At 47.8% G+C, this 26,859-nt stretch overlaps 1 protein-coding gene across 1 annotated transcript in view; it reads right to left on the bottom strand.

Annotated features, from left to right (window-relative positions):
- KCNK12 (potassium two pore domain channel subfamily K member 12) overlaps positions 1–23,724 on the bottom strand; it is a 40,932-nt gene extending 17,208 nt beyond the window's left edge. Inside the window, exon 1 of the mRNA XM_039887221.1 lies at positions 23,174–23,724. Coding sequence (XP_039743155.1) covers positions 23,174–23,564 — 391 coding nt within the window. The 5' untranslated portion in view covers positions 23,565–23,724. The remainder of the gene's footprint in view (positions 1–23,173) is intronic.
- Between the last annotated feature and the right edge of the window lie 3,135 nt (positions 23,725–26,859).

The following is a 26,859-nucleotide window of genomic DNA, read 5'->3' as shown; positions in this document are numbered from 1 at the left end:
TGGAAACTTCCAGAAACAAGCAATTCATAAGTTTTAAATTGCATGCCCAGGACCTGAATCATCCTTTTTTCCAGCATATCCGGGCTGTCTATACTACCCACCCATTAGTCACTTAGTAGCCATCTCCATTATCAGATCAACTGTCCTGACATCGCAGTGCTTGTGTTCGTGTACCCTTATTTTACTTAATGATGCCCCTTAAGTGCAAGAGTTATGCTAGCAATTCAGGGATGCCGAAGAGAAAGTGCTTCCTTTAAATGAAAAGGTATGTACGTATAGGAAAAAACAGTATATACAGGGTCAATACGATCCACCAGTTTGGACATCCACTGGGGGTCTTGGACCACATCCCCCAAGCATAAGCGGGGACTGCTGTAGTCTAGACTCATACCTTCATAAATGTAAAGCGACTCTGCTGCCGGTTCTCCCTTCTTGCTCTGTTTCTTGGGAGATTTCAGGGGAGGGTCTCCTGGAAGTGGGCGTCAGCCACCCTGGGCTTGACCGAGGGCCTTGCATCTGAACTGATCTTTCTGGAGCCTATGAGAAGTTTCAGCTGGACCCTGGCCACACTGCATAGATCCTTTTGTTGTCAGAGAAATCACTGCCACACAGTGACCCTTGAGTTCCTCAGCAGGGACAGCATATGAGATGATGGTACCAAAGCCAGGTGAAGGTGCCCAGGCTTCTGCTGCCTGCAAAGAACTCAGGGGTGTGGGAAGCCAGTGCATGCCACGTTGAGCAGCCAGGAAAGACACAGAAAAGCTTACAGGTTTTCTGCACTGGCTAGTGGAAAAACTTTATACTCTTGGGTGGATAAATACATGGGTCAGCCTATACACTGACATGCAATGTATTCTCTTTAAAGGAATTATTTTAGGTGGGAATTTTAATTTACTCGAGCAGGTGTGTTAATGTAACTGAGAAAGAGAGCTGCCAGAGCATTATATCACAAACCCTGTCACAACCACCACCACCACCACAAAGAGCAACAATCCCCACCACAACAAGCACAGACGACAACGTTTTTTAGCTCTGATCGTTACACTGTTGCCTTCCCTACTAGGCTTCTATATACTAGGACTGATGGTTTTAAAGGTTATTTTCACACATAGTTTATTCACCTTTCCTCCCAACCATCTATGAGGTGGCTGCTATTGTTCTGTTTTCAGATGCACCATCTGAGGCTCTACAAGGCATGGTTTAAGGCAAGACAGTTGGGGAGGGGGTGTCAAAACTTGGGTCAGTGACCCTCGAATGGCTAACCTTCCCCTTGTGGGTCTCTGATCTCTGACAACACGGTGTCTAGGGATTCCAGAGCAAGAAGCCCATTGGAAGCTCAGCTGTCCCACTAGGTGCTTCTGCCCTGCGGCCAGTCACCCCAGAAAGCAATGGTATATTCTCCCAGGCGCCTGCTCTGTGGGCTCTTTGGGAAAAAGGATAGAGAAAGGATCAGGATGGTTGTGAGGATGCTGCCCATGGACTGGTCTTCTGCGAGCTGGGCCAGCAAGATAAGGCTGCGGGATGGGTCAGTCACCACTTCTCCTCTCTGCCGCTGTTTCTGGAGGTCCGTAAAAGGATGTGTAACATCTTTAAAGTCTTTCCCATCTCTTGGTGAAGGAATGGAAGCATTGTCCACCCAGCTTCAATTCTCAAAGTTGTTTCTGCCACTGATGGGAGGAGGGCGAGGGTGCTTGTCACCAAAGAGCCAGGAGGACATCCCATCACTGCTGTTGGGAGCAGGGGATCCCCGGATGTTGTCTCAAGTCCCTGGGGCCTGTCCTCCCTTAGCTCTTGGTGGCAGCAAAGGCTGAGCAATGTTCTAGAACCATCACCACCAATTTCACCTATCCTTCTTTTGGACTGACCTCCACTTGGACGACAGACACACAGACATGCCAGCGCTCCCCCTGCATCGCCCCATCCCCCCACACCACCCCTTAACAACACGTGATGTCTGAGGTAAGCTGGGCCAAAGGAGTTCTCATCGTTAGATCTTAGTGAAGCCTCAGCCCATCCTTCAGGGAGGCCTCACAGCCGGGGAAGCCCTGGCACTTCTGCCCAGGGCCTCCACCATGAACGTCGTCTCTGAATGACGGATTGTTTACTGAGAACAGCAGCTTGGGAAGCCTTTCTCTTTCAAACCCCACCTTTCCGGGCCCTAGAGATGGCTAGCACCATTGTTCCAAGTGTTCTCACTAAAACACACCAGTCCCGTGTACCTTCCTGTGTAACTCACAGGTTGAGAAAGCTATAATTTCATGGGATTTGTTTTAAATGCTCTTTGTTGGCAGACGTGGGCTCAACATGAGCGCTCTGTAATTTTCCAGCCTCCTAAATGGCCCCCCTGTGGCTAATACGTACCACGCACCAAACATAACCCACCCTCTTTCCACCCCCTAGGCAACCCAATTACTCACTCACATGGTCTACACCAGGGCCCTCCTTGGGGGGTCCTGTGGAAGGTGCAGTCATGCTTCTGACAAACCATGGCACATCCTCTCCAAGGAATACTGTGCTTCCTCAAACAGGGATGCTTTAAAAAGTTTATTTCTACATTACATATCAATATATGAAAAGTAAGACTCCAAATTTTAATCCAGAAAAAAGACTCAAAGGAATATCTCCATCGTTCTATTTTAGAGGAGGAAATATGGGAATTTTTTTTTTCATTTCTTTGTGCTTCTCTTTTTCAAATGTTCAATAATGAAGATACATTATTTTGATGAATTAAAGATTATTCATTTTGTCATTATTTTTTAAAAGCAGAGTCTAACAGTCTGGTGGGGAGAGAAGCCGGATCATCACTGGCAGAAGCGAAACGAAGGAGAAGAGTCAGGGAAGCCTGAATTATTACAGTGGGCTCTGCAGAGGAAGTGGCCTTTGAATGCTATGTGGATTTTGCATAAGAGAAGGGGAGAGGACAGGAGAGTGTGTTCTGGGCAGAGTATGCTGTGGTTAAGACCCAGAGGTGCACGATACCAGGTCTTGTTGGACTAGAGCTAAGGTGCAGCAAGGGGAGTGTTAGCTACACTCAGGCCAGGGCCATCTCCAATTCAATCATGTTAGTATCTGTTACGTCTCTAAATTCCTCAGTCAGGCAGCACCAAGTCTGCCGTGGAAGGGTGTGGGGTGGGGGGCGGAATGGCAGAGGAGGCAGGGGCTCCTGAGTTAGAGTCTCAGTTCTGTCACTCACTAGCTCTTTGATCTGAGAAAGCCCTTAAGCTCTCTTTGCCTCAGTTTCCTCATCTATAAAATGAGGCTATGAATTGTACTTACTTCCAGAGGATGGTGGTGAGGAGCAAGTGAGATAAAGTGTGTAAAACGTTTTGCATAGCGCTTAGAAATGTTGACCATTTGTGCTGTTAGAGAACAAAGAACAGAATTTCTAAAGATAGGGGATAAGGAAGTACAGAGAAGAGGAAGGTGGTAGAATAAAAATTCCAGATTGAATTTCGCTAAGCTTCTTTTGCTTTCTTTGGGTAAACAATTTGCTCAGGAGGCCAGCTGGCATTATCTATATGCTCTCTTGGGGAGGAATTCACCCCACGATATTCTCCCAGAGAAAGAGACCACCAGTGGACAGGGAAAAGCTGTAAATGCAAGAACTTAAGTGCCCCAGGAACAGCCCTTCCCCTATTCAAAAATTTGCTATGGCTTCCCAGGGCCTAGAGCTGTGGGGCCTAGTTTTCTGGCTTGGACTCCTACCACTCTGCAATTATTGCAAGGGCGTCTGAATCTATTTATTCACTGAGCGTTGTTCTCAGCCATAATAACTTTCTCCTACATGCTCATGCTATTTGTTTCCGAATATATGTAAATGTAAAACCATTAATGCATTTAAGAGTGGTATTGAATTAATTCAGAGGACTTTGTATAAATATGTGTTTCTCCTATTAACAGATGCTGAAAGTATATATGACCTCTATCATATGTGTTCTGTAAAAATATTTCTAGCATTTAACGTGATCCTCAGATTTCAGAAGGTTGGGAGACTTCTACTTCACGATGATCATCTAATCACCTGAATGTATCTGCTCTCCTTGTAAGACCCTATTAAAATGATGGTAAAAGGTTATAAAGGTGTAAACCATGACACTGAGAACGGGGAGGGAGGCTTCCAGGAGATGAGGAATGTCAACATATCTCTGGAAGGTGGACAGCAGATGAAAAAGTGTTGATAATGGAGGTGGGTGCAGCTCAGAGAAGGAGACAGCTGAGGAGGGGAAGGAGATGAAGTGCCCCAAGGAACCCTGGGAAACACCGCACAGATAATGGCGGGCTGCCCACCCACTGACCTACAGAGAAACTTGAGTCTACGAGTTTATGTACTCTGAGTTTCCAGTTACATTTTGTACTTAAATGTGAATGGAGAGCCATAGTTCAGACATCTGAGAAAAGCCTGCGACCTCTCTCTTAGTTCTCCTCTTAGCTCAGCCACTCCTTCATCTTTTGGAAACTAAGGTTCTGTCTTCAGATCTCTTCTCTGCTGGGTCCCATGATCACTCCCTGGGACTCAGTGGTTCTAACCTCAGCTGAAGAGTTTAACAAAATACTAATTCCTAAAATACCTAGGAATAAATCTAACGAAACATGTGAAGAACCTATGTAATGAAAACTATAAGACCCTATTAAAAGAAATCGAAGAAGATACAAAGAAATGGAAAGATATTCTATGTTCTTGGGTTGGAAGAATCAACATAGTTAAAATGACATTATTACCTAAAGCATTATACGGACTTAATGCAATTCCCATCAAATTCCCATTGGCATTTTTTAAAGAAATAGAATAAAAAGACATCAGATTTGTGTGGAAGCACAAAAGACCCTGAATTGCTAAAGCCATCCTGAGAAAAAAGAATGAGGCTGGAGGCATCACTCTGTACGACTTCAAATTATACTACAAAGTGACAATAATCAAAACAGCATGTTATTGGCAGAAAAACAGATACATGGACCAGAGGAACAGAATCGAGAATCCAGAAGTAAACTCATATTTACATGGGCAAATAATTTTCAACAAAAAAACCAAAAACATACAGTGGAGAAAGGAAAACCTCTTCAATAAACAGTGCTGGGAAAACTGGAAAGCCACCTGCAAAAGAATGAAATTAGACTGTTGTCTATCACTATACACCAAAATTAACTCAAAATAGATTAAGGACCTGAATATAAGACCTGAAACAATAAAATGCACAGAGGAAAACATAAGAACGAAACTCAAGGACCTTGGACTTAAAGAGGATTTTATGAATTTGACCTCAAAGGCAAGAGAAGTAAAAGCTAAAATAAATTAATGGAGCTACATCAAACTAAAAAGCTTCTGCACGACAAAAAAAAAAAAAAAAAAAAAAACCGTCAACAAGGTAAAGAGACAACCATCCAAATGGGAAAAATTATTTGCAAGCAACATCTCCGATAAGGGCCTAATATCCAAAATATACAAAGAACTCATACGACTCAATAACAACAGAAAAACAAATGATCCAATCAAAAATGGGCAGAGGACCTGAACAGACACTTTTCCCCAGAGGACATACAAATGGCCAACAAATATTTGAAAAGATGCCAACATCGCTAGCTATTAGGGAAATGCAAATCAAACCACAATGAGATACCATCTCACACCTGTTAGAATGGCTATAATCAACAGGACAAGTAATAACAAATGTTGGAGAGGATGTAGAGAAAAAAAACCCCTCATACACTGCTGGTGGGACTGCAGATTGGTACAGCCATTATGGAAGACAGTATGGAGGTTCCTCAAAAAACTAAGAATTGATCTACCATATGATCCAGCAATTCTTCTACTGGATATTTACCCCGAAGACTTGAAAACTCAGATCTGAAAAGATATTTGCACACCGATGTTTATAGGAGCATTATTCATGGTGGCCAAGACATGGAAACAACTCAAGTGTCCTACAATAGATAATTGGCTAAAGAAGATGTGGTACATACGTACAATGGAATCTTACTCAGCCATAAGAAGAGATGAAATATTGCCATTTGCGACAACATGGGTAGACCTCAAGATAATCATGCTAAGCGAAATAAGCCACACAGAAAAAGTTGAAAATCACATATCACTTATATGTGGCATATAAACCTAAAAGCAACAAATGAACAGGACAAACAAACAGAGACTCATGGACATGGACAATAGACTAGTGGTTACTGGAGGGGAGGGTTTTGGGAGAGCGGGGAGGTAGACAGGGTAAAGGGGGTCAAATATGTGATGACAGAAAGAAATCTAACTATGGGAGGTGAACACACAATGTAAATATATATATATATGCCTTACTGTTAAAATGTACAGCTGAAACTTATTGGATTTTGTTAACCAATGTCACCATAAAAAAATAAATTAATAATAAAAAACTACTAATTCTTAATCCCTACCCCCAGAGAGTATGATGCAATTGGATGTTGGGGGCACAACCTGAAAATTAAGACTTTTTAAAGCTCTCTGGATAATTTTAATATGCAGCTGGGGTCAGACCCACTGCCCTAGCTAATCTTAGGCAGGGCTTTAAATAACTCTTATGAAGGGCTCTCAGCCTGCCTTGCCATTAGAATCATCTAGTGAACTTTTAAAATATCAATTCCCAGGTCGGATCCCCAGATATTCTGACTGAATTGGCTTACGGTCAAGTCTGAACATTGATTTTTTTTTGAAGGCTCACAAATCCGAGATCTGTATCTCAGCCCTGACCTTTCCCTTGAGTTCTAGACTTGCATATCCAACTGCCTGACATCCAACTTGTTTGTTTGTTTGTTTATTTATTGATCATCTCCCCCAACTAGAATGTTAGCTCCATACAGTGGGGCAATTTATCTACTTGTTCACTGCTGTATGTAGTATGTGAAACACAGACACACAGCATCTATACCTCACGTTTTTCTGGAACTCTCCAGTTTCAAACTCCTTGATGCATAAACACATTTTGGTACCCTGTGCATTGCTCAAAGGGGCTGGAATGAGCTCTAAATGACATGCGTTTTTTACTACAGTGTCACCACTCTGAGGGTGGAAACCGTGGAAACATTGCAAGGGAGAAGAGCTAGGGCCTTGTAGATGCTGGCTCATTCTATCATATTACATAGAGAAGCTGGGCCTCCCCTGCAGGGTCTGAATGCCTCCTTCCTCCCTTCTCCATCCTGGGGAGGGGGTCCCTTCTCCATCCTCAGGAGGGGACAAGGTCTGGAACTGGGAGAGAATTAATCACTACTCAACTCCAAGTCTGAATCTAGGGTGCCCTTCAGCCATAAACAGCAATATATAAATATATATATAAATATATATATATATATTTTTTTTTTTTAAAGAAGTTTTATGGGACAACATTAAAAAAGAAAGAAAGCAGGGATTTAGTTGGAAGTAAAGATGATTTTAGGGACAAAAATGCCATGAATTAAGGTCACTGCTACATACCAACCTTTGTTGCATTCTTGCCACCCTTCCCCAGTGCTTTTCTCACCTGCAGGATGCAGGAGGCTCAGAGTAATCTCTGAGCAGGTGTGGGGGGGCTGCCTGCTGAGACCAGCTTTGGAAAAGGGGCTTTCTCCTTCAGCCTCAGCCTGACTTCACTCCCCACCTCATGTATGGCTGCAGCCTCCTCAACTGCCTTCACCCATTATTGGACATGCACAGAAATCTCTGGATGCATCATAGAGATCCTCAGGCCCGCAGTCAGCCCCTTTTCCTGGATCTTCATGTGTGGCCTTGATGTTAAGAAATGAAACAAGAACAGAGAGCAAGAAGACCCAAGATTAGTGGAGGTCATGTTGAGTCCTGTTGAGTGCTAATCACTAGATCCTGTCATTTGGTTCCTGAAACCATCTCTCACAGCTTCTCTCCTGGTCATTTCCAAAAGCCAGAGGAGCCCTGGCCCCTATCCCTATCCCCCTCTGCCCAATTCATTCTACACACAAACATTTAGCATTCTGGGTTGCCACACAAACAAATAAACAAACATTTATTGACCTTCGGCCTATTATGTGTGAAGCAGACATCATTGTGAGAATAATTTATATATAGCTGCTAAGTTTAACATGCCAAATTCTGCTAACTCTTTGTTCAATGTGTGTCTGCCAGTAGCTATAAAATAAAATTATAACTATCAAAGATCATGAGCCACTTAGAGCTCATGAAGAGAAAACACACACTGGCAATCCTTTTGAATGAATCTGGAATCACAGTTCAGAGCTGAATATACAAACTAAGTATACACTCCTCAAGGATTTACCACCCAAAGAGACACGTAAGTTCCCCATAAAGTGGAGGGGACAGCTGGTAGTGGGCTGATTTAAATGTTTGAGGTGAACAGCCAAAACAAGGGATTTCACAATTATCTGGTTGTTTCCAGGCAGTCTAGAGACCAACAATTTAGTCTAACTAGATGCCTGATTTAATGGTGTAACTATATAGTGACTAATTAGCCAGAATGCTCTTCTAAAACACTCATCATCACATTACACTTCTGCTCAAGAACATATAATGGTTACTAAGCCTTATTACTCCTAATGGCCAAGTTGAAACATTTCTGTTTGGCTTTCAGTGCCCTCCAATACAACCTAAAGCTACTAAAGCAGTGTTACCTGTCATTGTTCCTTAACATGCCTAAGGCAGGCTTGGTCCTGACCGAGGTCACCCTGTTCCCCAAGCCTACCTACTCTGCAACCCCAGTTGCACTGGAATGAGCAAAAGATCTGGACTCAGAGACCTCAGCTCAGGGTCCAGCTCTATCACTTACCGTGCGACCTCAGCTAAATCATTTATTAATAAAAACACTAGCTCACGTTAGAGCGCTCATTAAATGCCAAGACCAGACTAAGCACCTGCATTCATTGTCTCATATGATTCTCCCAACAAACATGTGGGATAGCCACTACTATCATTCCCACTTTATAGATGTTAAAACTGAAGCTTTGGAAGCTCATCCATTTGTTCGACAAATACCAGGTGCTGTGCTGAGCAATGGGAATGTAACATTGGATGAGAGAGACAAGAACCCTGCTCTCATGGAGCAGGGAGTGGCCATTTAGGCAACACACAAACAAATACATGAACCAGATAGTTTACAAAAGTGGCACCTGCTCTACTAAGACAGGGAAGTTCAATGGACAGTGGCTGGAGGTTAGAGGGGGCACACTACCATAGTCAAGGTGGTCAGGGAAGGCTCCTCAAAGGGTGACATTTTTAGTTTTAGACATTGAGGCTTGAATGCAGTTGAAAAGTCAGCCATGCTAAGAGTCAGGGAGCAGTGCTCCAAGAAGCAGGAACAGCAAATGCAAATGCTCTGAGTTCTAATAAGTCCAGTTTGGCAATAATGAGTTGAGGAAAAAGAGAGCGGTGCCAGTGAGGCTGAGGGTGGGGAGCAGGGGACAGAGCCAGATCATGCAGGGCCTTGGAGGTTATGGGGAGAAGTCAGATTTCCTACAATGGGAAGTCACTGAAGGGTTTCAGGTGAAGGAAGGACTTGATCTGATTTATGCTCTGAAAGATCTCTTTGTTTGCTGTGTGGGGAAGAGACTGTCCAGGTATGGAGAGGAAGCTGGGTTTAAGAGATGCTTTAGTTGCCCTAGCAACAGATGATGGTGGTGGATAGAGTAGACCAGTAGAGATGGTCATGGAGACAAGTGGAAGGAATCAGAATGTATTTTGCTGATTGAACTAATAGGATTTGATGACAGATTGGATATGGAAGGTTAGGGAGGAAGAGGAATCAGGACAGTTCCTCATGTTGGTGCTGTTTATTGAGATGAGGAAGACTTGGATAGGACAAGAGTCAAGAGTTATATTCTGGTCTTTTTAAGTTTTGACACATATTAGATAGCCATATGGTTGTCGAAGCAGTTGGACCTATAGTCTTGAAGCTTAGTGCCAAAGATTGGAGTTGTTCACCTGGAAGCCATCAGCATTAGATGGGATTTAAAGTCATGGAAGTGAAGGGATCAGAGTATGCCCACCTAAAATATGTGGCTTTGGCATAAGGGTTGTTTAAACTGAAGGTAACAGAGAAACATAGACTCAGGAAAAGCTCTCTACCCTTCCCCTATCTGGCTAAATATAGAATATTAATTTTCCTTTGTGAAGATGTCCTCACTCCCTTCAGCTATAAAAGAGAACAACTCTTCCTCACCAGAGACACTCTTACCGCACTGAGACTGCATGAAATTGAGTCTGAAAAACAGATTTTACTGAAATAACTCTTATCTTTCATTAGTTTTCCCATATTTTTACCTTCCCACAATTTACCACTCTTAGAAGCCCAAACTCCTTTTCCTTTGTCTTAAAATGTCTCTGCAATTTATAGCTTCTTGTTAAGATGGTATCCAAGCCCCTGGCCTAACCACTTCTTTGGGTATTCAGTTCTGTTCTATAAAGGACTCCGTCTGTATACATAATAAGCCCTTTCTTCTCTTAATCTGTATTTTGTCAGTTTAATTTGCAGGACCCCAGACACTGAACCTAAGAGGGTAGAGGAAATTTCCTCTCCTACCCAAGAAAAAGGTCTGAAGAATGATCATGGGGCCCTCTCACAACGAGAGGTCACACAAAGGAAGGGGTTCAGCAAAGGGAACTGAAGACAGCAACCAGTGAGGATTAAGGACGTGGCGTCCCAGAAGCCAAGAGAAAAGAGGATTTCAAGGAGGAGGAATGGTTAGCTTTGTCAAATGTTGCCGAGATGCTGAGTAAGAAGAGGACAGGGAAGTCATCACTGGATTTGCAGGAAGGAGGCTGCTGGGGACCATACGGGAGCAAACTCAGTAGAAAGGTGGGGTGGACTTTTGCTTGATATGCATCCAGGAGAGAAGGGAAGGGAAGAAAGGAAATGTTGGCTACTCTTTTGAGAAGTTTTCCTGTAAAGGAGAGCAGAGAAATGGGAAGGAAACTGGAGGGCAATGCAGGGGTCAAGGGAAGGGTCTATTAAGAAGGAAGAAAATATAGCATGTTTGCATACTGATGGAGAACAAATTAACAATCTATAGGGGTTGGGGAATGACAAGAACAGAGTCCTTGAGAAAGAGGGGATGAGACCCAGTGAAGCAGGCATTTGAAAGTGGATAATTCATCTGCTGTCATAAGAGAGAAAGCAGCTCCACGTGATGAGCGTGTTTAGGGGTATGCAGATAAGACAGTCTGATTACTTTTATTTTCTCAATGAAGTGTGCGCAGAGTGAGGGGTGTGGGAGTTTCGAGGTGGGAAGCAGAGGAGAACGCAGTAGAAAAGGTAGTAGGAGGGGCTGCTAGTTGGAGCATCCAGCTGGTACCAAGGGTCACTGATTTAAAGTTGTGCCCGTCAGCATCTGTGCATGGTTCTCTCCAACCACATTCAGCCACTTGGGTGCAGGTAAAGAATAGGTGAAAAACTGGCATTTTGATGGTGGCAGAGCAGGGGTAGGAGTATAGCACAGGAGAGAGAGACAAGGAAGTTACAGGTCCTTGAAAAGGGAGTACAGCAAATCTAAGGTGGATTAGAAAAGAAGCGAAGCCCCCCAAAAGATGATGGAAACATAAGAGTACGAGACTGCAGGTCAGGAGGGCCAAGGATTGTTGTACTGGGGCAACAGAGGAGGAGAGCTGGGGGGATGGGAGGTGGTGGTCAGAAGAAGAGGCGTTTGGAGTCAACGACTTTGAAAGTAGTGCAGTTACTGGTCACAGCAAGGACACAGTCAAAGCAAAGTACCTCCTGTAGTACGATGAAGGAAAACATTGTTATAAATGAGATGGTCAAGGAGTACAAGTCCGGGTCTTAGATGGGTCATGCATGGGAGACTGGAGAGGGGTGCAGGGGAAGGCAGTGAGCCCAATTTCTTCAGTGAATGAGCAGGAGACATGCCCTGGAAACCCAGCTCCCCTTGTCAATGACAGAGCTGAAATTCAAACCCAGGCCCAGGCCCTTAGCACCTCTCCTTAAGCGCTAGATCACACTGCATCTGTCTCTTGGTGATGCAGATTTCTTCATTCTTAAAATGGAGACATAAACAGCACCCACCTGCCTAGTGGAACAATGAACATCAAAGGGCTTTGTACGCACTTTCCAACCTTTAGGCCTACATTCAGTCTTTAGCCCACCTGACCAACTGCACTCAGTACCCAGCACTCTACCTACTTGAGCTCTTGTCATACAGCTTCTGAACTGCCCACTGGATCGCTCACTAATTTGACCACAATCCCTTGACATTAAGGACTGTGCTGCCTCAGGAACTGGAGGGTTGTGTGAAGGTGGCGATGGCAGTCAAGGCACTTTATGCCCTGCTGGGTTCTGGCACACTGGTTGCATGTTGCATCTCACTTTAAATGCACTTGGGTGCCTGGTTACTTACAGAAAAACCCTAGAAGAAATTCCTTAGCAAACTGAAGCTTTCTTTTACAAGGTAAATCATCATCTGATTTGTAAATGGGGATTTTCATATTTTACTTTTTCTTAAACTGGTGTCTAGGGAGAGTCAAGAATCTGGGAAACAGCCATTCATACCCCAGATATTCTAGAGCCCCTCGCATGTGCCAAGCCCTGTGCCAAGCACTGGGAGATATAGCAGAGAACAGAACAGCCTTGCTCCTGGGTGCTGGGAGAGTCAGGCCCCGCAGTTTCACTTCAGGCAGGCCCTCTTTCCTGCCTGCCCCCTGGGGCTTCCAGATCTCCCTCAGACCTGGCTCACCTGTCTTCTTAGCTTTCCTTCCTCACCCTTCATTTAAAAATAGAATCCAACAACCAAAAACTGCATGGTTTCCAAAATGCACCCTGCCCCCATAGGAAGTGCCAACAAACTCAACATAGGCAGAGTTTTGTGTTTTCCTCTCCCTCTCCGCCTGGGCTGTCCCTGCAGCATTTCTGGCAGGTCCTAGTGTTAGCAGCTCAGAATTCAGAACACTTGGCAGCTGGGAATGAGATCGTGGCCATTTGGAAAGGTTTAGGGAGAAGTCACGCGGAGTGGGATTTGGGGTTTGTGTTTATCTCAACTGTAACTTTCCAGAAAGCTGAGATGCCCGATTCCAATAAAAGCCTCTCCAAGTATTTTTGGAGGCATTGTGATGGTGCTGGGTTGTGTGGGTGGTGGTGGTTTTTCCTGGTTTGTGGAATTGTGTTTAGTTACTGATAAAACTTCTATCCAATTTGTGAGCCAACATCTGGTTTCTATGGGGTGAGCCATGGGCAGGTGATGGAAACGGCCAAGCAAAGGGGTAGAACTCAGCAGGGCCTCCTTAGGGCTGGGGGCTGTGGCCAATGCCAGGGCCAGATGGGGAATGTGAGTGGGTGGGGGAGCTGGGACCAGAAGCCTGTCCTCCTTGTTCGGAACTGAACTTTTCCCTCCACTCCTGGGGTGACAGGGCCTGAGGCTCAGAATCGACTGGTTTTCTTTTACTCCAAGGGGCCCCAGGCAGGGTAGGACAAAGACAAAGCTGACTCAGAGAGCCACGGAGACAGCATTGTCAGCCAGTGGAACCCAAGCCAGAATGAGCTGGCTGCCTGCTGTGCACCTGCCAGCCACTGACAGATCATTAAACCAATAGTCCAGCAGAGGGGCCAGTGCTTGGCCAGCCCCTATGACTCCAGGGGCTGGGAGGGAGAGTGAGGCACGGGGGGGTTCCTGGAGCCCCTGCTGGGCCCTGCCTTTTTCATTATTATTATTTTTTTAAATTATTTCCAGCAGTCCAAGGTTTTCAGTTACTCACACTAATTTATTTATTCTATCCATTCAACATACATTGATTAATCACCCACTTTGTACCCAGCATTATGCTTCATGATTTACAGAAATTACCTCTTTGCTTTAATTATCTGCATCTCCAGACACAGTACCCACTTCATAGTAGTCATTCAGTGCACGGCTGCTGCCATTATGGCTATTATTGTTATTAATGTGGCAGTGACAAGCACTACAAGACAGAGCTCCTGACCTGGAAGAAGAGGAAAGGAAAGGAATTTCTGACACCTTACTATGTACTGGGTCCTGTGCCAGCTCTGACATACCTTAAAACCTCACCAAACGGCACTTGCATTATTGCCAGGAAAACTGGCACAGAAACAAATAATTATCACAACTCTGGGGGCAGTAAGATGGACTTCGTAGGAGGTATCACTCTAGTGGCCTCATTTGAGCTGGGCCTTGAAAACCAAGTTTACTCTGTAGAAAACAGAGAGAAAGGGAAGGGCATTCCAGGTGGAGAGAACAGCATGAGCAATGGCCTGGAGGCTTAAAGTGCCTGGAGTTTATGGGTAGGGGCTTTGGGGGAGAATGAGAGGGGTTGAGTGGGGGTAGGTGGTGAAGGGGGATGGCCAGAAGTTAAGAGTGGCTAGAGAGGGTGGTGCATGGGCAGGTGCTTGGTTTCATGCATTTCCCTATCATCTAGGCAGGTGTGCATGCAGCACATGACCTTGGGCAGAGTCTCTCACAAACCTGCTGGCCTTCAGAAGGCCTAGTCCTGAGCTGGCTGTGTCCTCAGACTTTCCTGGCTGGTGTGCTCAAGTGCAGACCTTCTGGTTTAGTTTTCTGTTCCTGCCTTTCCATGTCCACTGCTGCTATCCCAAAATGCAAGGCTGAGGGTCCTCAGGTCATGGGGTCTCTTCTCTGGGCAGGAGCTTAGTGCAATGAGCTTCTAAAGCTCCCTTCAACACAGGCTTCAGAGCTCTAGTGAACTCTGCACAAGTACCATGCTCGTTACCCTCTTTCATCTGCCTGGCAGCCTTCCTCACAGAGGTGCAGGGATGGGAAGGATGGAAAGCAGTCAGCCCTTGCTTCAGGCTAGCCCTTGAGGCTGCAAGGAGCATAGCACAGCCAAAGCCAGGTCCCTGAACTGTGCTTGAGCTCTTGTTTCACGCCCTTTCCTCTTCCTCCTCAGCCCCTACCACTCACCAGACCTGATGGTGGCAGCAGAGAGGATGCTGGGCAGTCAGGAGCGCTGACTCCTCTATCCTGCCATTGACTCACTTGCTGTATGACCCTAGGCAAGTTGCTTAACCTCTTTGACTCTCTCTTCATCTAAGAAATGGGATAACAGCACCCTCATTGCTTTGCCAGGATTTGGGAGAGGTTCCTGAGTAAACACGGATGAAAACACAAACTGGCAAGCAGGACATATATGTAGTGGGAGAGCGTTAGTGAGACCACTGATGCTTCTGTCATCCCTTCTGCTCCCCCAAACAAAGGCCCTGAGGCTGGCATGGTGCATTCTGATGAGGGGAGATGCTGGCAGTTCCTGCAGAGTCCCCTGTCCTGTGCCCGAAGGCCTCTGACTGGGAGTGCTTTTTCCATCACTCAGGGGAGCTGCAGTAGCTGCAGGGTGCAGGATACAGGGTGAAATCTAGGCCTGGAGTCAGGAGCAGCAAACTGGCTCCCATCACAGTGGGGCTGTCTGCCTCGGCGCCATCCTTTAGCAACCTCCACTGCAGTCCCAACACCAAAATTCACCTCAGAGGCATGTGGTAGGGCCTGACCTCACCGTCTCTGGCCTCTCTGCTGGTCTCAGCTTCATGACCTCTCCTGAAGTCAAAGCCTGGTTAAGAGGCCCAAGCCCACCTGGAAACCAGCACAGTAGCAGGGGGTGGCTTCCCAGGGCTTTGCTTTTGAAGCGGGGAACAGAGGTGCACTTGAGAACACTGGTTTAACCCATCACTCAGTCACTTGTTCAATTATTCCCCAAATATGTTCTTCAAAAAAATTAAAGAGCACACACGTAAGGAATTAAGAAAACATATTTTAAAAGCACCCTTCCAGGCCAGTTACGTAATAGTATCGGACAGCAACATGCCCCAGAGACAGTGGCCAATGGCAGCATGGCAGATGCCACACTGCAGGGGTGGCTGAGTTCCAGAGGGCTGTGCTCAGAGTGGTGTAGCCAGGTAAGCTGCAGGGGATGAGCACTGCCTCAGTTTCCCTCCTGTGCAGTGAGGCAGCACAGGGCTTGCTAACGGGGCTACCCCAGCTCTGGGCAGCTAATGCTTACCGAGGGCCTGCCAGGCACTGTACACAAATTAGCTCATTCAAGTTACCATTGTTATCCTCACTTTACAGAGGAAACCAAGGTGAGGAGAGGTACATTCACTTGTCAGGAGCACATGGCTTGTAAGTGGCAGAGTTGGGACTGAAACCCAAGCCCAGAGCAACACACACAAACAGGGTCCAAAGCATCCCCTACCACAGCCACCAGTGGCTAGGGAATAGCGGGTGGTTCAGGATAGAACTTCTGGGGTCAGAGCCTGATGGCAGTGGCGGCAGCTGTGAGCTGGCTTGGGGTGAGGACCAATGGGCTTTGGTTCTCTCTCCACTCTCTCCCAGCAACTCCCCTATACTGTGAAAAGGCTTTTCTCCATCCCATGGAAAGTCCTATGACCTCACAGACTCAAGACCCTTCACCTCCCCAACCTTCCCTGCATCAAAATCCTGCCCCTGCCCTGGGTGAAGTCAAGGACCAAGACTGCCCAGCGTGCCCATAGCCCCACATATTCTAGTTTGCTGGCTGGCAGCCCTTGTCGCAGCCCTGGATCCTGGGAAAGTCAGTGGAGCTGGACAGAGGCAAAGGGAGAGTCAGAAGACTGAGAAAGACCCAGAGCAAGCGGTGACCACAGAAACACAATGGCCTTTTGCTTTGTCTCCCAGCTCCTCTGAATCCGAGGCAGATACGCAAGGGCAAAGAGAGTCCCACTGTAGTTGATGGGGTGGTGGGGGCACTGAACTCCACCTTCAAACAGACCCAAGGCTTCCCCACCACCTTCATATGGAGCAGGATCTTTTCCCTGGAGGATACCTCCAAGACACTCCACTTACTCTGCTGCTCCTCAGATGCCCTGCCTCCTCTCTACAAGCTCTTCCCCTTTCTCCTGGATGTATGGCTTAATCTCACCCCTGCTGGGAAGACTGGGACCTGCTCAGGAGAACCATGGCTGGAGGTTCTGGTTCTGTACTTGTCCCATTAATTAGGCAATAGAGAGAGAGAGAGAGAGAGAGAGAGAGAGCGCGAAGAGAGAAGGCTTGTATGTGAGAGAGCGCGCGTGAGCTTCAGCAGTATTCAGGAAACTCTTCCAGGGCAGGGCAAGAGCTCAAGCCTTGAGGTCAAGGACCTCAGAATCCACATAGCAGGGTTCTGGGTGAGCTCTGGATCTCAGCAAATGCCCCTCTGACTTGCTGTGTAACCTTGGGCAACCTCTCCCCTCTCTGGACTTAGTGTAAAATGAGGAACAAAGCTAAGTTAGCCTCTTCCGGTTGGTCTTGGGTGATCTCTAGGCCTCCTCAGAGAAGGCTTTGGGGAGTACGCAGTGTCCCAGGGGAGCCTGATGGCCAGGGCTCTGGCCCCCACTCCCAGTTAGAGCAGCTCTGCTCTTATCTGTTTTCTAAATGGGCTGAGTGTTGGCTTTTGTTGACAAAATGACCTAAATGCTTGGGGACAGTTCTGGAGGATTTCAATGGTGCCATCCAGGAGTAGATCTTTGCTCTATGTGGCACAATTCTAAGCTGTTTCAGGCTGGGGCTCCTAGGCACAGTCAGGACTGAAGGGAAAATGCTCTCCCTCAGCTGTCTTGGCCCAGGAGTAGGGGCAGAATATCCTGGGAGCACAGAAGACAGAAGGGGAGAGGATCCAGGTGTCCTTCTCTCTCAGTTTTTGATGGCCTGAAAGCTGCTGCAGTCTGTCTCTCCTTCCTGGAGACCTTCTCCACTCACCCGAAACTCTCCATAGGAAGTGGCTCTCATTAAAGCAAGGGAGACTGAAGACTGGAGGTGGGGGGTTCCGCCTCTGGGATCTCTCTGGAGAGATCCAAGTGAATCTCTGGCCCGTTTCCATGGAACGATTAGCTGGACAATAGTCCAGCCTCTGCTAGGCTTTGTAGAGGCGTAGGCTCAGCTCGGGAAAGACCAGGCAGTAACCTCATTCAAAAAGGGGCCGGCCACAAGAGTCATGCAGACAGCAGTATTCATTGACTCAGCAATGTCACCGCTGGGAATTCAATCCAAGGAGATATTACAGAAAGAAAAGGCTATCTACATAAAGATGATCACTGTGGCATTATTCAAATAGCCGCAAACAAGGATCTGCCCAGCTACCAGTAATAGGGGTAGTAAATTATAGAACATCAGCCAAATGGGATACATATTATGCACCTACTAAAGACTATGGGAAAACATGTACACGACATTGATAAAATTTTAACAAAAGAGAAGCAGCTTGGCATAGACCAGTTAGTTCCCTTCCTTTTCTCTACAAAAGGTATGATAAAGAACTGCAGGGAAACATGCAAAAATGAAGAGTTGGGTTAGGGCAAGTGAATTACAAGTTCCTTGTTGTCTTATTCATTGAACAAATAATTATTGAGTGTTTACTGTATGCTGGGTCCAGTGCTAGGGCTGAAGATGGAGCAGTGAATGAAAATGCATTTCCTGCTTCCATCTAGAGTTTCAAATCTAATGCTATATATATTTTTTTACTCCTAAATATCTTTCAAAGTTGTCATAGCATCATCTTTCAATAAAAAATAGTTGATATGGGAAATAAGTGAAGAAAAGTGGTCCTCTCCATCTGGGTAATGTATTTTGCTCCTGGTATCAGAACCACTTCCAGCTGGATTACATACATATTAGAAAAAGTCCAATGTAAATGTGGTAGTGACATTTTGGTCTCATGTTTCTTTTGAAGCAAAAAACATTTTTAAATCCACGTTAAAAAAAGAGGAAAAAAGTTAGGACTTGTTACTAATCTCGTGGTTGAATAATTAAGTGTGCCTAATTCTGAAAGTAGCAAGCTAAATTATGCAGTGCCAAAAGTGACAACTCTCATACCTACACCATCCCATCTATAGCGGCGTGGTTTTAGCTTTATAGCTGAAATATGCTGCCAGAAAACCTAATAAAAGGAAGCAAAAATATTTCTGTTTATATCAAGCTGCCATTTGAAAAAGACTTTTAAATATGTTCTTCCCCATGTGTAAATCTGACAGCAGTTGCATAATTAAAACCCCACTGGAGAGTTTCCTTTTAATCTTTTCAAAGTAAACCAATAAAACATCCTTTAGGATGTCAAATGATGGATTAATGCTCTTTGGATTATTTAAATATCTTTGAGCTAGAGCACTGCCTCCAAGAATACTGCTTAGTACTAAAAGAACACAACCACCATCTTTAGCTTTAGGAGTTCAATGTAGTTTCAGGGGATACAGATAACAACCTGCCAAAGACCACACGTGCATCTTTAATGAATTATGCTTGTCTTGGATTTTGTTAAGTGGGGGGGAAGAATAAATGATACATTCACATTAAAACAAACTTGATTTCAACCCCTTGGGAACATGTCACATAGCATAAGTGGGAGAAATAATAATTACTCAGGATTTCAGTTCAGTGTAAACAATTAATATGAATAATTTAGACCACAAAGTAGATTTTTATTTTGCTTGAGTTATTCAGATTGACTTTCTATACAGTCTTAGTTACTGCTGACCAATCATTGGCAAATTTTCTCACTGGGTCTGTGCCATGTGGACACACATGTATGTCTACACAGTTGCAAACTGACTAGTTATGGATATGGGACCCTGTTCAAGCCAAATGTCAAAACAAATATTGCATCTCATCATGATGTTCCATCTAACCCTCGGTACACACAGGCACATCTAAAATTTTCTTCTGTGCCTCCCTCTAGCTGAAGGCCCATTCCTGCCCTTTCTTCCCCTTCCCTACACACACACACACAAATGAAGGTGAGAGCAAGTGGCTTCTGCCCTTGGACCAGAGCTTACCAGAATATCTCCCATTTGCTAGCATTCCATTCTCTGACCCTCTTGGTTGGATCTTGCCTTCCTGGCTGTCTAAGACCTGCCGGATGCTTCAGGTCATTGTGACCTCGAAGATAAATCTGTTCCTTCAAGTTTTCTCTGGATTTAATCAGTTGTTGGCCTGATCAACAGGCCAGTCCCCCTGCCCAGCCCTGCCCTGATATCACACACACACACACACACACCCATTAAATACTTCAGTCTCAAACAAGAATATGCCCACCAATTATATGAAATTGATAGAACAAACACTGGATAACTTGGATTCTGGACCCAGCTAAACACAGAATTAACTGTGACCTAAGACAAGTCCTTTAACACTCTGTGCCACATAGGATTGGACAAAAGGCCTCCTCCTTGCTCTAATCATATTTAGTAAGAACAGCCAAGATATGCTGTCCATAAACGCTGCAATCCAACAGCACACACAGGAATACGCTTTAACTTTTGCCTTGTAGGATAAGCTTTAACTTTTCGAAATATAGAACCAGGCCTGACATGCACAACACATCATATTTATGGAATGAATGGTTTTCTATACTAAAGTTTAGATAAATCATTTAGCTGGGTCTACAACACACACACACACACACACACACACACACACGCACACACAATGTCCACACTGCTGCATGGACATTTGATGCTGTGATATTCACTGATCAAATAAAACTGAGTGCATGTTAATTTTCCTCTTCACTGGACGAGGTAGCAGATAGAGAACACTGACTGCCCATTTTGGACTGATCTTTGGCTCGCTGTGATGCTGAATCCATAAAAGCACCAGTAATAATAATTGTCTCTGAAGACTCAGGATATTTAAGGGGTAGGAACTATGTAAGCAGAAGAGAAACTGACATAAGTAGGTCTTTACTTAAACCTCATCCAAGTATACTTTGCAAGAGAAGGGTGAAATGACAATCATGCTACTTTGGGATTCAGCAGAACTTATCTGACCAATTTGAACACTCCCCCAGACCACGATAGCAGGTAGATAACTGAGAGAGCCCCCGCTACCCATGAGGCTATCTTGGCACCCCTGCAAAGGGCTAGTTCTGGTCCCTGAGTGCAGTTCCCCTTCGAGATGAATGTCTTCCTGTAGCAGATTTTGGAAACAATGTGCTAGGTCATTCGTAACAGAGCCACACACTTCAGCCCTCCTACACTGCTTGCCTACATCCAAAAAACACAAATCAAGAAAGAACATAGTTCTTTTCCACTTGACTAAAGAACAGTCATTCCTGCCAGTAGATTAAAGGCTGGGGCTTGGAACAATTTGCCAACACACGGACTTGATTTTGTGCAAAGAGCTGAGAGGAGCTTTAGAAGCTGTGGCTGGGTAGTGAATAAAGAAATCGATGGGAGCTCATCCCAGAGGCACAGAGACCACAGGTCACTGGAATGGGGCCCCATCTGGATGAACTCACAGCCCGAAGGGGCAGACATTGCTAACAACTTTCCTTTTAGCCTTCAGGCTCCATGAAGAACCCAAAGCTAGAGCATATCACTGGGAGAGAAATACTATGGCACCCAATATGTGCACAGGTGTGCCTCTAGGTGGAAGAGAGCAAAAGGATGTTTACAGAGGAAGAGCACAAATCAATAATGAGTTATGAACACATGATGTCATCTTCCAGGACCAAGCATCCTTAGTACTTTTAAAGCACTTAAAAAAAAACTCTAGTTGCTATAGCAACTTGATGCAGCTCTTAAAAGGGGATTTTTTTTTGAGGGGGTCATTTTATATCTTCAATCACCATAACAACATGATATAGCTTTTAAAGGGTATTTTTATCCAATCTGCGTGTGCTTTGGAATTGAGCCATATTTGCCTCTTTTATTTAAAATAATCGGATAAAGCATGACACATGAAAAATCATTGAAGGAAAGGAAGCCCTTTAGTAGACCATATATACATACTCAGAGAGACATATCTAGCAGCTCACATCCTGCACATGGATGCAGTCTTTCTCTCTGCCTCCCAGCAGCCATCTGTGATGGCTTATGCTGGTCAGTTAGTCCATGCCCTCCTCCCAGCTGGCATAGCAAGCTAACCCAGAACCCACCCATGGAAGGTATGTCTATGAAATTCCTCACTTCTCAGCCCAGTGAATCCAGCCCCCTCCTCCAAAACTACCACCAGTGGAGTGACTAAAGGTTCAACTAGCCAAGTGCCTTCTCCCACCCTGGGACTCCAAGCAGGAATAGGTGGGACACATATAAAGTCTTGCCAAAGTGAAAATCTTGTATTTTTTCTGCACTCTGTACAGTAACTGGGGAGGAGGTCTGTTTCGTGTTGACACCCAGGGCCCAAGGAAAGGAGAGGGGAGAGTGAAAGTTGGTGAGCGAACAAGAAGAGACAGTAGTGGTGAGCAGTGGTGGCTCCAGGATCTCTAAGGAGAAGCTCAGAGGAGGTGTGAAAGTGGGAGAAGTGGGGGGCTTCGAAATGTATTTACAAAGCCTTTTTTTGCAAGGTTGTGGAACCATGAACTGTTTATACCAAAAAGTGAGAAGGGATGGTGGAGAATATAAAGAAACTAACCCCAACACTACCATGGGGCTACCCCTTGGTGCCACTATTGGTTGGACAAAAAATGGCAAGGTAACAAAGAAAAGAGGTGAAGAAATTGAAGGGAAAGTGGAGGGTGGGGCAGGGAGAAGGGGCAGAGAACCAAGGGGGGCCCAGAATAAGAGCGGCTGAAGTCTTGGTCTCCAAGTCTCAAGGGCTTTTCTTGAGGAGGGGTCAGTGTAGACTCCAGGAGAAGCAGGTGGGAAGGAGATCTAGGAAAGAGATTTGGGGGAAAGTGGTCGCACTCCCCCGGTGGGGGAAAGGGCTAGAGGACACTGAGGGGAGAGTGTGGGAAAGAAAAGAGAGAGATGGAGGGAGGGAGAGAGGGAGAAAGGAGATAAAAACGCTGTTAGTGGAAAGAGGAGGGGCTTTCTAAAACATTTGTGTGAGGAAGCCGAGGCCCGAGGGGCATGAGAAATATAGGAAAGAAGCAGCAGGCCTCTGATACATGTGTTCACAAGTCCTTTTATAGAGGAAAACTGAGGCGCACAGAGATTCGGTCATGGATCTGGCAAGTGTAGGAGCGCGGGCGGCCCCTGGATCTGCCCAGCGCCTGGATGAGGGTTCTCCCCATTTGGCTGCACCGCCAGGCCAGTCACCGCTGGGTGAGCGCCAGAGATGGGCCCTTCAGGCCACCTCCCGCGCGGAAATCCAGTTATGAGAGAGAAGGGGCAGGAGGAGGGGGACGGGCAGGGAAGAGGGGGTGAGACGAAAGTAGGCAATGGGGCATTCGAAGACAAGGGGAGCCGAGAGACGCGGACCCAGCCGCCGAACAGCAGCAAGGGCGGCGGGCGAAACGCTCGGAGAGGAAACGCACGCGGGGCGCGCCGCTCACCTATGGTCGATACCACGGTGCCCACGAAGTAGAAGGCGCCGGGGAAGTCCCAGCGCGGGCGCAGCGCGTCGGCTCGGACGCCGGCTGCCAGCGCGGCCTCGTAGTGCCGGAGGAAGGCGCGCAGCTCCGGCTCCGCCACGCCGTGCGCCGCGCTGAAGTTGCGCAGCGTGGCGCCCCAGCGCGCCCGCGCCTCCGCCTCGCCCGGGCTCTCCAGCGCGGAAAAGACTGTGGCGCCCGCCACCAGGTAGAGGCCGATGAGCGCCGCCAGCAGCACGAAGCGGCCCGTGTCCTCGTTAAGGTGCGAGCGGCGGCAGCAGCAGCAGCAGCAGGAGGGGCGCGGCAGGCGGCGGCGGCAGCGGCGGGGTGGGGGCCGGGGGCTGCGGGAGGACATGGTCCGGAGCTCAGCCCCGGGGCCGGGGCGGCGCTCGTGGCCCGGGCCGCGACATCCCCCCCGCGGGAGCAGAAGCGTGAGGATGGTGGCCAGTGGTCTGGGGCCGCCGCGGAGCCCCTCGCCGCCTCCCCAGAGCACGGACGGTGGGGCGCCTCCGCCTCCTCCTTGGCGCTCAGGCCGCACACGGGTCCCGCGGCCCTTCCAGCACCGGTGCTGAGGCGCTTCTCTCCCCGCCCCGACGCCTCGCCGGCTCCCGTGGCTCCTCACCAGCCACCCGAGGGCGCGGGGGTCTGATGCTAGGCCCCTGCCTCCCTGTGGCTGGCGTCCGCGGGCCCCCGGGCCTCATACTCCTCTCCAGACAGGCCGCGGACTGCGGGCGGGGCGGGCTGTGGAGCCCGGGCGCCTAGGACTGGGACGCGGCAGCAGGGCACGAAGAGAGCCACGAGGGGCATCCCATGAGGCGTTCCCGGCTCGGCGGTTCCCAGGTGCAGGCTGCGCCGGCAGTCCAGCTCCCGCCCCAGGGCCTGAGCTAGCGGCGTCGGCTTAGGAGCCTCAGAACCGAGCTGCGTCCGGGGAAGCGCTCCCTTTCCAGCTCCAGCCGGAGAGCCGCCCGGCACAGAGAGGCGGAGTCACCCGCGCCCGGGGCGGGGTGTTGGGGTGGGGGTGGGGGTGGGGGAGTAAGGAAGAGAAGGAAGGGGTGGGGAGATGGGCTGCTGCGACGCCTCCCGGTCGTTCTGGCGGCACTAAAGCGGGACACCAAAGCAGGTGTCCGGACTACGGTGCTAGCTACCGCCCCGCCCGGGAACCCCATTTGGCCCCTCTCTGCACTTCGGTTCCAGAATCCCTCCCTTATCTCCAAGCTGCCTCCAAACTTTGTTCAACTTAATGGTGCCCGAGGTCTCAGGGGCTGGGGGCCGCATGGCACGAGTCCCCCCGACACCGGGTTTCAAGGGCTCCAGTTCGAAGTTTAAGTTCCCTCTTGCTCGCTTCTTCTTCCTGGATCCATCCACAGCTCCGTGTCTCGGAGGGTTCCTTTGAGGGAGATGAGCCCGCTTGGGAAGAAGTGGGGATGGGATCACTCGGCTCCGGGCGACTGGGGAATGAGGGCGTCTCCTCCCCCTCTCGACTGAGCGGGCTGCCGGCGTCAGCACCGCGGACAGCGCATCTGTGCCGCAGCCGCGGGGCGGGTGACTCTTGGGCTGCGGGGGCCCGCGGCGCAGAGCGAGGCTGGTCACCCTGCTGCGCTGTGCTCCCCAAAACGATATCTGTTTACCTTTCTACCTCTTGTGTGTCCCCCCCAATCGGAGGCCGGTGGGGTCACTGAAGCTGCGCACTGACAAGGCAGGGATGCTGCAGAATAGAGACAGGGGAGGAGTCAAGCGCAAGTAGGGGACCAAGGTGCCACCACAGAAGGAAGCGTCCAGGCCCACCCTGCTGCTAGGACTTCCTCTTGCCACCCCAGCTCCCTGACACCTCCAGCGCGGGATTGGGAAGCTTGGATAAGAACCTGGCTGCGACAGGGTGGGTAGAGGAGGTGTAGGGGGAGCTCACTAGCTGGCTCCGACCTCCCCCTCAGGCCGGTGGGGTTAGGGGGAATGCTCTTGGGCACTGGGGGAAATTATTGCCCCCTCTGCCCTTCCACGACCTGAAAACACAAAGAATGCTCTGCACTATCGCGGGAGCTTTGCGGCCCATGGGTGGCAGGCTGGCTTTGCCTGGGCCACAAAGTTCTGTGGTGAGGAATACCCTTGGTCCAGATGGAGAACTGCCTTCTTTGGGCAGCTAGCCCTTTCTCTGTCTCTTCCCCTTTCACAAGAAAGGGGAACTCTGATGATGATGAGATGACACAGATGACAGAAAATAAAAAAGTAATAATGGTGACTGTGCTTCAAAAACTTAGGTGGGTGAACTATGGCAAAATGCAGACCTGCTCCCCCCGCCCCCTCAAATACCTGGCTATTTGGCCTCTACCATAGAAAACGCTCAAGCGAAGGTAGACCCAAAGTGCTGGCAGCAGTGTCAGTTCCCTGAGGGTCAGGATGATCAAAGTGGTGTCTGAAAGAGCCTCTACCACTCAGTGAGCATTTTGTGGCCTGGAAACCGGGGCCCTCTGACCCCTTGCCCCAAGTGGAGTCTGGGGGTGGTGGTGCAGAGAGCTGTAGGAGAGCTCAAAAGCATCTGGCTTGAGACGCTGATTTTCCCAAACCAGGGCGCATTGGAGTCTTGAATCACCCTCGAAAAGTTTCTTCAGTTTGTAGATGGAGCCAAGTGCACTCCCCTCTGTGTTAGGGAGGGGACAAATGGGGAAAAATGCTACTGCCACCATAGTCAGAACCAGGCCTCCTGGCACTGGGTGGCATGTGGCAGTGATCTTAGAAAGGGGCAGGGGATCCTCTGTGTGAGGGGGAGAACATCTCATTCACCAAAAAATGAGAGCCCCCTCCTCCTTTATCAGAGCATGATGGGAGCCTTATACAAACACAAATTATTGCCATTGCAAACCATTGTTACTATTGGCAAAATGCACTTCGACCTCTCTCTCTCTCTCCAAGACTTTGCCTCCCCTGGGCTCTGCACTGGTGTCACCCCAGCCTGTGCTCCTGTCCCTACAATACCCCCCAGATGGGGTATTGCCTACAAGCTCCTGCAGGCAAGAAGGATAGCCTAGCCATGGACCTCTGAGGCTTGATTCCACCTGACTGTTCAGCTCTGACAGAAGCCCTGAGAAGTATCATTTCAGGAGTTGGCTCTGGAGTCTCCAGATGCAGCTGAAGGGCACTACCAGACCTCTCAGTGGTTTTCTTTGCCTAGACTCTCAGGGCAGGGACAGAGTGCTTCACTGCAGTGTTCCGTGCCTCTGGATCAGCTCCTTGCCCAGTTGGCACAGGGCCTACCTTGTTCTCTAACTTGTTATTTTAGCTTGATTAGCAGCAAACCCCTGGCATTAATCTCCACTCTGAATGACCTAATCAATTTATATAATAGCGAAATAATGAGTTCCCTGAACACAGGCACAGGTCCTTTGGGGAAACCAACCCTAGGATGAATGCCACTTTTGCCCACTGAATCAACATTTAAGTCACTTACTTCCAGCTGGCTCTCCTCAAAGCCTTTACCTTAGTCATGAATTGCTATATAGCCTCTAAGGATGGAGGCTTGCTGTCTCAGATATCTCCCCACTTAGGCCCATCCTGCCTGCACCTGCTTGTCATTGTTGTGATCATGCCCTTTTAATCCGATGACAACTGATGTCCCTAAAACACAGTCTCCAATGGCTCCCCTAAAGCTGTAAAAA

The sequence above is a fragment of the Pteropus medius genome, unplaced genomic scaffold (assembly GCF_902729225.1).
Source record: "Pteropus medius unplaced genomic scaffold, Ma_sr-lr_union100, whole genome shotgun sequence".
NCBI lineage: Eukaryota > Metazoa > Chordata > Mammalia > Chiroptera > Pteropodidae > Pteropus > Pteropus medius.
This window is presented reverse-complemented; position numbering and strand designations above follow the sequence as displayed.